This window comes from Anthonomus grandis, chromosome 12 (assembly GCF_022605725.1).
Source record: "Anthonomus grandis grandis chromosome 12, icAntGran1.3, whole genome shotgun sequence".
Classification (NCBI taxonomy): Eukaryota; Metazoa; Arthropoda; class Insecta; order Coleoptera; family Curculionidae; genus Anthonomus; species Anthonomus grandis.
This window is the reverse complement of record NC_065557.1, coordinates 27,201,031-27,213,894: the sequence shown is the minus strand read 5'-3', so window position 1 is coordinate 27,213,894 and position 12,864 is coordinate 27,201,031. Positions and strand designations below refer to the sequence as shown.

General features: G+C 31.0%; 1 protein-coding gene and 1 long non-coding RNA gene across 4 annotated transcripts in view; one reads left to right on the top strand and one right to left on the bottom strand.

Moving 5' to 3' along the window:
• The window catches only part of LOC126743308 (adenomatous polyposis coli protein-like), a 178,148-nt gene that overhangs the window by 106,895 nt on the left and 58,389 nt on the right, over positions 1-12,864 (bottom strand). For all 3 annotated transcript variants that reach the window (XM_050450337.1, XM_050450338.1, XM_050450339.1), the window contains 2 exons: positions 5,970-6,317; positions 5,709-5,830 (listed from right to left, as the gene is read on the bottom strand). In XM_050450337.1, the coding sequence (XP_050306294.1) occupies positions 5,709-5,830; positions 5,970-6,317 (470 nt within the window). The remainder of the gene's footprint in view (positions 1-5,708; positions 5,831-5,969; positions 6,318-12,864) is intronic.
• Positions 7,844-8,975, top strand: LOC126743311 (uncharacterized). The gene is made up of 3 exons (XR_007662832.1): positions 7,844-8,322; positions 8,381-8,524; positions 8,680-8,975. It is a non-coding gene; the product is annotated as an uncharacterized LOC126743311 (long non-coding RNA).

Below are 12,864 nucleotides of genomic sequence, written 5' to 3'. Positions count from 1 at the left end.
GATTACGCATTTAAAATTTGAAACTACCAAACTATTTTGATACTCGCTTTGAGTTTTAAAAAGAATAAAAATTTGGTATTTAAATTAGGTAGGTAAATTAACAATTTTATTTTTAACTTACCTGTTACAATCTTAATTTTATTTAGAATAATGCCTACCTCTTGCTGCATTCCTGGGTGTAAAAGCAATTATAAAGATACCGAGAGAGTTACCATCAAAAGAAAAGATGGTTAGAATGCATTGAAAGAGACGACATAGTGATAAAAGAATCATCAAGGATCTGCATAAAACATTTTTCTGAACGTTTCATTATTCGTGAGGATATAGTGGCTAGGAAGGATGGAACAATTTTAAAGGTTTCTCGAAAAAGAGTAAAGCTGTCAGAAGATGCCTGTCCTACAATATTTGAGAATTAGCCATTCACAACCCATACCCCTACAAAGTAATCACGGGTCTTACAAGAGTTAGAACTTGAGCCACAAATGATAAATCAAGAAAATAAGGAACAAAAAGATTGTATAAATATATTTGAAGAACTAACAGGTAGTATTTTGCATATAGTTCATGTTCATATGGCATATTCTTTTATTTACTTATAATGTGCAACTTTGGGGTAAATTATCCATTTTCGTATTTTGAGGGTAGACGAATTTGAAACACCGTTTATGTATATTTTTCCAATAAAATAAATAATAATAAATATTTAAAACATTTATCATATACCTAAAAATACGTAATAAAAAAAAATATTATCTTGTAAAATGTAAAATATTAGGTCCCGCGGTATCTTCACTTAGTCGTTCCACTGTAGGGCGTGCGCCACCAAATCTCGGCTTCAATTTTGACGCCACGAAACCAGTGTCACGGCTAGAACTATCGATCGGCTACGGTCGAGTGCATGGTGCACTAAATAATTTAAATACAAATATCTCCAAAACGGTAACTCTGAGCGACTTCAACTTAGTATACCTTTTTTACGTAAAAAATATGAAAAAAGTATTATTTTCAATAAAAACTTAAATACAGTTAAGCACAAAAAAGTTACGACCTTATGAAAGAGAAAAAGATGTCGCAGACAGCGCCCCCTACATTGTACACTCAATTTGTTAAAAAAATTAATTTCTCGACCTAAAAAACCCCTAACTACAAATTTTTGTGAAAAAAAGTTAAAGTTATTGGGGAAAAACAAAAAAAAAGTTTTAAGTTTAACACCCTGTATCTCAGTTAATATCAACTTTTGGATATAGGTAAATATAGTTAAATCGTAATATTTTTACATCAGGAGTCTGTGGTTTTTCCATGTACCATTAATTAGCGGACACCCTGTATATATATAATATATTATATATTAATAATAATAATATATAATATATTATATATATTAGTATACTAACTAATTAATGTAGGTCAACGGGTGGGTAAATTTTTGAAATAATTTTAGGTTCGGGTTACTAGATTCCGGGTATGTTCAAAGTCGTTTAATATTGATAAGAGATTTCCTTAATTACCGCGGTAAAATGACTCCCGTCAATTGCAACTAGTAATTTGGGTGTTTTTTTTATGAAACACGGGGTTTAGTATTTATTATGACAGGACACAATGACAATAACGTTTTTCGTTTATATAGTGTAATTTTTAAAAGAATTTGAATGTTCACGGCGTGTCCTATTCACTTACAACGGTACGTAGATGATAATCTCCCACATGCGAGCATTCTCGACAAGATTATGTTTATTCATCATGTTTATTCATCATGCAAAGCCCAGCAGGTACTTACTGCTGGGCTTTGCGAACCGTCCTGCTAAAACCGTATTCTAGCTATGCAACGTTGGATAAGTGAAAGTGTCGACCACTCTAGTACTAAAAAAATTATCTCTATATTAATATTTTTTTTTTATCTAGGTTATAAATTGAACGCCTTTTTTATGTCGATAATGTGCGACGAAAAAATAACGGATCAATGTGAAATTTTTTCATCAATAAAAAAAAATGTGAAAAATGAGTGCTACCGGTTCTTAAAAAAAACCTATGCTGATAATTCATGTGCACTTCTTTCGCATAATATAAACGGTTTTCTGAAAGTCTAGAGCTTCAAAGTTACTCCACATCCAGGTCGTCTTGTTTCTAGTGACCAAACCCACTGAAATTTCGACTGATTGCTGCTACTAAAAATGTTAATAAAATAGGCTATTGACAGACTGTTGATAAAAATTCCTACATGAAGAAGTTCTGTATTCTATGAAAGTATGGACCCAAAACATTTGATCAGAAAACACCATCACTTTCGATAAAACCTAGATATTCCAAAACGCCAATCTATGCAATGGAAAACTCCTGCATCGTAAGAATATAAAACCAAAGACAAAATCAACATGTGTCTCTTTCGAAACTTTCGAGGGGAGTAGTACTCCCCTCTATTTGTAATATAAAACTCTTCATAAATTTACTCGTTATTCATTATCCAGACCTCGAACTTTTTTTGGTCAAGACTCTTCTGGAAGAATAATTTTGTAGGTGTGAATACAGTCAAACTAAAAGCCTTCTTACCAATGTAGCAAAAATGTTTATGGTCTTCCTAATATTATTCACAAAAAAAAAAGAATTTTTCATTGATTATTAGTTATAAATCTATAACATTTGTATTAGCTTCTTGACTTCTGAACTTCTTCAAAAAATTATCATGAAACATTGAATGAATTTATGAACACCATTAATTGCATGACTAGGTAGATTATTTGGAAGTCCTAAAGTGTGATTTTAAATTTTAAGCATAGCTTTAAAATGTTATAGATACAGATAAGTAGAACATGTAGATAAATACAAAAATACAAACTAACCAAAATGCCCTTATTTGATGAAAAAAAATTTAACTTTTTATACCTAAAGAGTCTTACTGTCTCACTTATGTAAATATATTTATTGAGTCAGCCATTATAATTAGCTTCACATTTAGATCAGAAACGTTAATCTCACTGTGTCATATTTCAATATAAAGGTAATACAACTTCCTAATAAATTAAGTTTTAATACAGAGTGATTCAGAAAAAAAAACGCCAGAATAACCATTATCCAATTAATTATTTTATATCGCAATTTAAAAAATAGCTGGATAATTTGTTACCCCTGCGCTAAATTATCTTAAAAATTAACCTAGTAGATTAGTGCAGTTTTAGATAGGAATCCTATACAGGGTGTCTACTATAAAAACCGCCAAACTAAAAGAGGTGATACAAGTCATTTCCAACAAAAAAGGCGTATAACATTTTTTCGAAAAGTTGTTCTTCTGGTATTTAACATTTTTTGATTTTATCAAATTTCTTGGTTTTTTCATATAAACAAGAATATCTCCGTTATTCTTACCACCACATGAAACTTAGATATACCATCTGAAAGAAAATTAAATTTGCTATAAGATGGGTATATTTAAGTTTTTGAGTAATTTTTTATACCGGGTGTTATCAGAAGTTAAATGTAACATTTTGTAAATGTGCAAAATTAGAGGTATCTTCTTCCTTGTCGTTTTTCTAAAATTTGGTGAATAGGGACATGTAGCATTAATATTAACAAATAACATTAACATTAACAAATAATAGGGACATTTAATATGCTTTCCAATGATATACTTACTTTTGTGATAGCTATTTGTTTTCACAGCAATATCATGGGCAAAAGAAAGAAAACCACAAAAATTGAAAATTTTCAAATTTTATATTTCTTGACCTTTGGAGCACCAATGCGGTGAGTACTTGAAGATCTATCTTCCTTAACACAACAACTCCACAAATTTCCATTAGAGAAGCCGTAAACAAATAACATATCGCGATATTCATTCTTTAAGAAAAAAGGCAGGTTTTCCTTCTTTTGTAAATGGCAATGAATCCGCAAAAGAAGGAAATTCACAAACCATGTATAACAAGAACTGTCATTAAGTTTTCACTTCGGCTTAAAGTAGTTAAATAAGTAATTTGATTTAAACGTGCTTAAAAAAATAATGCCTAGTTTCACAAACATTAAATATCGGGACATGTTATTTATTTACGGTGTCGCAAATGGAAACTCGCGGAAGGCAGCAAGGGAATATGCGCTTCGTTTTCCTAATAGACGGCAACCCCGATAGAAGTACATTTGCAAAAGTGTTCAGACGCTGTGGGGAAACTGGTTCCTTTCGAGGTTTGCGGATTAGAGAAGGTGGTCAAAATGGTCACCGCTGGAGACAAGAACCTGCGATTATAAGAGCTGTTACGGAAGATAGATCTAGAAGTACTCGCCGAATTGGTGCTGCATTAAGGATCCACCATTCCACTGTACAAAGAGTTCTTAAAAAAATGATTTGCATCCGTTTCATTTGAAAAAAGTCCAATATTTATTGCCAGTGGATGGTGAGGTGAGGCTTCAATTCTGTAGGTGGTACTTGAATAAGTTGTAAGAGTGGGGAACAGATCAACTATTTTGGACAGATGAAGCAACATTTACAAGGGCCGGAATAATGAATTTAAGAAATAACCATATATGGCAGAAAACCCTCATGCGACTGTTGTTTCACGTTTTCAGCATGAGATAAAGGTCAACGTATGGATAGGATTAATGAGAGGTCGCCTTTTCGGGCCTGTAATACTTCCTGATCGGCTCAATTCCAATGAGTTTTCAAATTTATTAAATAATGACCTTTTTGACTTTCTGAAAGAAATCTCATTAGCCGCTAGACAGGCACTTTGGTTTCAAATGGACGGATGCCCAGCCCATAATGGCAGAATTGTGCAAAATTCCTTGAATCAATGCTTTGGGGAGAAATGGATCGGAAGATACGGTCCGGTAAGATGGCCGCCCAGAAGCCCTGACCTTACGCCCCTTGACTTTTATGTTTGGGGCACACTAAAATCTAATGTTTATAGTATTAACATTAATACTCGAAACGAACTAATTAATCGAATTAGTGTGTGTTGCAATGAAATGCGACAAAAACGCGTTGAACTTGAACGGGTTGTTGATAGTGTCAAAAGAAGATGCATCAAATGTATTGAACAAGAGGGAAGACATTTTGAACAATTGTTATAATTTTAGGTTTGTTTAATGAAATTTTGATTTTTTTTTATTTTGGTCAATCAAGAAATATAAAATTTGAAAATTTTCAATTTTTGTGGTTTTCTTTCTTTTGCCCATGAAATTGCTGTGAAAACAAATAGCTATCACAAAAGTAAGTATATCGTTGGAAAGCATAGTAAATGCAGTAGTTTTTGCTGAAAAAAAAACATGTCCCTATTCACCAAATTTTAGAAAAACGACAACGAAGAAGATACTACTAATTTTGCACATTTCCCAAATGTTACATTTAACTTCTGATAATACCCGGTATAAAAATTTTTCAAAAACTTAACTATACCCATCTCATAGAAAATTTAATTCTCTTTCAGATGCTATATCTAAATTTTATGTGGTGGTAAGAATAATAGAGATATTCTTGTTTATAGGAAAAAAAAATAAAGAAATTTGATAAAATCAAAAAATGTTAAATACCAGAACTAACAACTTTGAAAACATGTTAAACGACTTTTTTGTTGCAAATGACTTGTTTACTCACCTCTTAAAGTTTGGCGGTTTTTATAGTAGACACCTTTTGTATAAATAATCCACCATTTAATTATAATTAAACAAAAACGCTGATGCTAAGTAATTAAGTTGATGTAATAACTGTATGAAATTTATCTCACCTAAAATCTGAAACAACAGAACTTCGGTCATCGTGTATTGAATGCTGTTCAATGCTATCCAATGAAGCAAGTGAACTCGATCTTGAAAACATCAAGGGAGTCTGCTCAGCATAATTCACAACCTAAAACAAGTTTGAACGGTATATTACTAGGACTGATATCTATTAGAAATAATTTTTTTTTAATTAATTATCAAATAACGCAAAAAGTATATTGTGTCAATTATAACTTTAAGTTACACAATTGATCGGAATCTCTTACCTGTTCAAACTTCACGACCTTTACTTCGTTTGGCGTTTTGGGCGCATTGGAAACACGATCCATGCTTTTTTCCTCCTTTGGCGGAGAACTAGGCGATTCGTTTACGTTTACTTCTTCCTTTATTTCTTTTTTTATCACAGTTTCATTTGCAGGAATAGAATCTAACCCTGAACCAAAGCTACTGACACGGGAAAAATATCCTGGAGTTCCTTCTTCACAGTAGTTTACAGGTTTTTCGGGTGACATCATGCCCGAACTGAACTGAGATTTTTGTGTTTTTAGCTGCGTGTTATCCATCTCTGAAATATCTTCGGTCGAACATCGATCCTTTTCTTCGTCATTTTTGATCTAAAATATTATTTATATACAGAAATGTATTGAGAGTGGCCCATCGAGAACAGTTTACAGCTTTAAATGTAAAAATTGAAAAAATCCTCGGTTCCCTATACTTTTGTTATCAGTGGTACATATTCACGCTTAAATTGTATCACTATAAATGGAGATTGTAAGTATTCCAGCTGGGTAGCGCAGCATCTATACCTAAACTTGTTGGAGAATACCGTAAATCCAGAATAACGGTGGAAATAATGAAAAGTTACCAGTGTTATTATGACGAAAACCCGATATATTAGCAAGCCGAAGCTCCTCTACATCAAGGCAGTTTGTGAATGAAACATTTCCTAAAAGGGTGCTACGTGCTATCAAATGGCCCGCGAGATTCTTTTTTTCATTATTTTTTTTGTGGATTTCCCCTTGATTTCTTTTTGTGCGGACATCTGAAATCGAAAATCTATGCCACCAAGCCTGAATCCTTAGAAGATTTGCGAAACCGCATCGCTTAATAATTCTATCAAATTCTTAGAACACTGAAAGGCTAGAATTAGTAAACAACAACTTTGTTTGAGTCCAACATGTGCACAGGGGCAAGAGGGGTGTTTTGTTTACAAACATATTTGCCGATTCTCTGTTGTCAAGTCGACGCAAATTTCCAACGGAGGAAATTTTTAGCTATATTTTAACAACCATTATAACGTTAATTTAACTTATTTGTGTTGTATTTTATAGGAAAATTTAAAATAAAAAGTATAAATACTATAATAAACCTATTTTAAGAATAAATATAATATCCTTAAGCAAAAAAAAACAAAATTACTAACATTGTTATCCCTAAAACTGCTTCTAAAAAATTTGAAGCGACAACACCGGAGCTTAAGCGCCTGAGCCATACGCGTAGTGTCATCTGTCAAACGGCTTTTTGTTTATTTTCGGGATTCGTGTATTTTCTTTAATTTTCGGTTTCAAAAAGAAAAAGGCCACATTTTAGTGTTTTTTTAAATTGCTAGGATGGGAAAAACTTGTGTCGTTTGTGCCGCATCATGATAAAAAGGTGATTCAAGCCGATCTTTTCACAAGTAAGTACCGATACTTTCATAACATCACATCATGGGGTAACCATCATCATAAACGTAGAATAGGGGATCTTAGATAAACCTAATAAAAACTTGAATGTGAAAGTGTGCGTAAAATACCAAAATATTTATATTTTTAAATCTTAATATTTTTTTGAACATATTCATCTATCAATAGGCTATAAAAAATATAAAACTAGAATTTTGTCCCTGGTTTTATTACAGGATTTTATGTTTTTTTGTTGTTGTTTTGGCAGAAAGAAGGCATACGTTAAAGAATTTTGAAAATAATTTAGATATTGATATCTGTGTAAAAAGTTAATTTTGTCTTTCCCTAAAATTTGGTCGATATTTTTTTTTTTGTTTTACCATATTGCAACTTACAATAATATATATAGTAATTGGCACTACATATTAATTCATTACTGTAATTTTTTTTGCTTTTTGATTAAATATCAAATACTTATTATAGATTGCCTAATATATGCCCAAAGGGAACAATGGATTTCATTAATGGAAATCAACACAATTTAACAGAACATATTTGTTTGTTCAGATCACATCCTTAGAAGTGATTTCTTATATAAAAAAGATAATATTATCAGTAGCCAGACTTAAACAGATTAAAAAAATCAGCTCTACCTCAAAGGTAATTTTTTTTTAAATATATTTTTCTAGTATAAAAAAATCGTCACAAAAAGGATTAGTGTTACTCATATAAGCTTTATTTATACCTAATACTTATTAAATTAGGTATGTATGTAAAACTATTTTTTTACTAGGATTTCTGATGCACTGGTTAAAAACACAGCAGCTGATAATTCAGTTAATTTACCAAGTGATTTACCCTTCAAAGCTGCAGGGGTAGTTTTCCTGAAGAGTGCAAAAACTTCTTTAGCTTCCAAAATGGTATATAGTACAAACAGTGAAGCTGATATAGACAAGTATGGATAATTAAAATAGATTAATATTCTAGATACACCAAATTTTGTATATTTATAGATCTGATCATTCATCATCAACAATAACTGCATCTGAGATTAATAGTTCTACAGTAACCGTGGGGTCTAGGTCAACAATTACTATTTCTCATCCAATCCGTTTTTGTTTAACTGCTACACATTCCCTGACTCTGCCAAGGAAAAGGTAAAAATACACTCAAAATAGACTACTAGTTTATGCCATGTATCATCCTATTCTATATATCTTATTTAAAAGTGATATAGTATTTTATTGTGTTATATTTGTTTAATTAAATGCAATTAATTGGTAATACGATATTTTTATGTATATTATTCTAGGGTAAAATCAAAATGATATCCTGAGGACCTAAGCACTGATGATTCCACCGTTTCAAAAGCTAAATCACTTGTTACCAAATTATGGAAAAAAAATAAAGAGCAAAAAATTAAAATTCGAAGATTGCAATAAACAAATTTGCCCCAAAGAAATTGAATTAGATGTCTCAAATCATTATTAAAATACTTAAGAAATAATAACATGATTTTCGAAAAAGCCCAACATACTACATATTTTATTTGACTTGTAAAAGTACTTGTTTGTATATTTTTACTAATAAACTATTTAATCTAATCTATTGTACATAGTCTTTATTCTTAGGTAAGCTTTGTTTTTTAGTATAAATTAATATGATATAATATTTGCTATTAGGTATTATATAGGTCACTGTTAAATGTCTCAAAACCATTGTACAGGCTAAATACTTAATAATAAAAATCTTATAACCTATAAAAAACCTGCAACTCCTTCACAATTTAAACCTCCTTGTAGTTTTAACTCTTTCCGCTGAATGAATACTGTCCCTTTGAAAAAGTCAGCACCATAGAAGTATATATTATGTGATATAAAGTAAGTGATGTAAACCTGAGTTTTGTCCAATATAATAATAACAATAAAATTTTGCAAAATGTTAATAATTTGTGTCTTAAAACATGATTTATTAAGAAATCTATAATATTATATTATTAAAATGTTTAATTTCCATAAAAATGCTTTGACAAAAATGGTGCCTTTTATTAGGACCTTCCTCTAACGAAGTCCGTTAAAAAAACACATAAATAGCTCATAAATGGTAATATTACTTATACTCAAACTCTATAATAATTAATAAAAATTTATCAGGTAAATATTTGTTGACGACGTCACTGGAAGAGAGTGCTTGTATCGGTGGCATAAACAATGGGATCGAGCGGCGTTGCGATGCCATTACCGTTTTTTCGTTTCTTCGTACTTTATTTTCATTTATTTAAAGTTAATATTGACTTCGATATAGAGTATTTTATCAAATTTATTTTAAAAAAATGCTTGATATTTTATTAAAGGGGAGCAGTAGTATTGTTTTGAGCCTTCGGAAACAACTGAAAATTTTTATGATATTATAAAGTGATTTTGGCCATTTCTGTATAAGCATTTGGCATCATTGCATCAGAGATGTTGCAAGCAAACAAACCTGTCCATAGTTCTACGGCATGCTACTTCTAGCCTTTCAATGTTCTAAGATCAAATTATATCTGATATTTGGCGATCTCAATATTGATTTCTACAGGTAGCGTAGGTAGTACAGGTAGGAAATGGTTTATTATAAATAAATTAGAAAAAAAGTTTCTTCGTCTGGCTCAATCCCTACTTCAGCTAAATCCCTTAACAATTATTACAAAAAACATAATGAATACTGTAACTATTATTCATGATCCGCTTTAAATCTTCCCAATGAGAATTTATAGTCTCTTTTTTTAATTTTTTCCAAATGACATGCTTAGAATTTTGTTTGTAAGTTTAAATACATTTGAAACTGTTAATTTACAGTGCATTCTCTTATTTTTAGGTCTCACTTCCACGATTTCCTGGTTTATACACTTAAAAACTTATTCACTTCGATTCATTGATGATTGAGTTCATTATTTGCGGAGTAAAAGTTATTTATAAGAATTATTGATATGTAATATTCTATATTCAACATCATTTAATATTGAGTGTCCCATAACTTAGTGGACATCTGGTAATAGCATATTCTTTGGTTGAAAATATTACGATTTGATCAAATTTGTCTAGTCCGAAAATAGATATTAACCGAGAGACAGAATATTAAAGTTTTAATTTTATTTCCATTAATTCCTAATAATTCATACAAAAAAAAAACATCAGCACAAAATTCGGTAATAGAGGACTTTTGGTATCGAAAAATTCAAATTAAGTTTTAGTTTATGTCTCAAACCTAGAGGGCGCTCTCGGTGACAGTCCGATTAGGTGAAAACATGTACAACGTCTTTGTGCCTGAGTTTATATGTATTTTTCATAGAAATCTTAAAATTTTAATCAATATTACTCAAGAATATTATAATATAATATATATTTATAATATTTTGTCGAGTTGAAAGCAACCGTCTTTGAGATAAAAATTGTGAATGCTCCATTTTTTTATTTTGTTCAATTAATGAATAGTATGGAAATAAGGTGTCATGGTCCTGTATTTTGTAAATCTATTATACTTTATTTATTGTTAAATATGTGTTGCATACAATAATTTATTACAAAATAAATATTATTTATTGTAATATGGTTATATAGAAGAACAGGGACCAAAACAAAACATAACAAATGCGAAGGTAGTCTCCGTTAACTTCTATACACTTAGCTACCCGTTTATCAAAAGACTGCTTGATATATTAAATATGTTGTCCCGAAATAATCCTGCTGCGATTTTGGTTTTTCTCCCATATTTCCTCCCGAGTATTGATTGTGTCTCACATAAATAACTGGTTTCATGTAGTTCCATATGGCAAAGTCGAGCGGGTTAAAATCAGGGCTTCGAGGCGGCTGTGGCATTTGGCTCTCATGACCAATCCAGCGGTTAGGATAAACTTGATGGTGATATTCCCTGACAGGTCTGTAAAAAGTGAGCAGGAGCACTATTCTGCATGAAAATCATGTATCTCCGTAATTGCAAGGGGAGATGTTTCAAAAGCTCGATCAGCTTGTTTCATAGAAGATCTAAATAGAGTTCGCCTTTTTTAATTTGGTAGTGACTCTGCTGGTCCCCGACAAGTAATTATCAATAATAGCACACCAAATATTTATTTTGCTTTTGAAAGTTTTGAGAATAGGATGCCTTCTACATATTTGGAAACATATCTGCGTGCTCTTCGTGCGCTAACATTTTCTTGGTGATATACGCATACGAGAATGGTTTCGCGCGCCAACACCGGCAACGCCGCGCCGTGATGCACCCCTTGCTTTTGCGGCTCACTTGTCTCCACCAAACGGCCGTATCTCTGTTAGAATATATAAATTTTTGTGGTAGGCGAATTTTAACGTCAAAAATATCGCTAGATGTTTTTAGACAGAGTAATGACGATTTAATGATGCAACTTACAAAATAGTGCTATTATTTTTTAAGTCAATTATAATGATTTTTTTTCTTTTTGAAATAGGTAATACATAAATTGGATCAGTTCAACACCTCAAAATGATATATTATACTGGTTGACAATAAAACTACTGTCCAACTAATGGTTTACGATAGAAATATTAAACTTGTGAGAATTAAAGAGTGGAATATGATCGGAAGCGTTAATTTCCTTATTTTAAATTTAATACATTTGTTTTATTTCAATAATACCTATATTTTACGACATTAAATTATTTTAGAATCCGATACCCACCACCTACATACTAATTATACATAAAAAAAACGTTTTCTCGAAACTTATGGGTTCAAAAACTAAGCCGGTATGTGTAGAGGATTAAAAGCGCTTTCCAATAATGTATCACTTGATCCCCATTGCTATTTGACAAAATATGGGGGACAAATCTCCAAAAATTTATTCCCCTGCACCATGCCATTTTCTTTGTCTTGCGGACATAATACCGTAATACCATAATTCTTTGTATCTGCAAAATGTAAACGCGACATTTTTTTATTCATACTGTATTTATATTTTCAACTGATTTTAATCCTTGAATATACAGGATGTCCCAGAAATAATGGTAAATATTTTAACAGCGTACTAGGAAAATCTGTTATTAAAATATTTATCATTATTTATGGGGCACCTTATATAGAGTTACTTAATGATATGCTAATGTGTGATTCCTCAGGCCATTTTATAAACAAAAGTTCGTATGAACATGTTCACAGCAGCTTCATTCTTTTGCTACAAGGTGTTTAAGTTTAAATTAAAAAAACTTTAGTCATTATTAACATATGTAGATAATTTTAATTTTAAATCACTAATTTTAATGAAACTAAGGAGCTACTTTTCACATAATTAGATTCAATTTAAGTGGCGTCTCAAAGGAAAGCTTGATACTTGTAATAAAAATCATTCGACGATGATTTTCACTAAGTAAAATTTATCAAATCAAATAGTTTTGATTTTTTTATAGGATTAAAAGAGAATATTTTTCCTCCAAACTCATAAAAAGAACTTTATCCAAATAAAAGGTTTTAAAATAAAAACACAAAA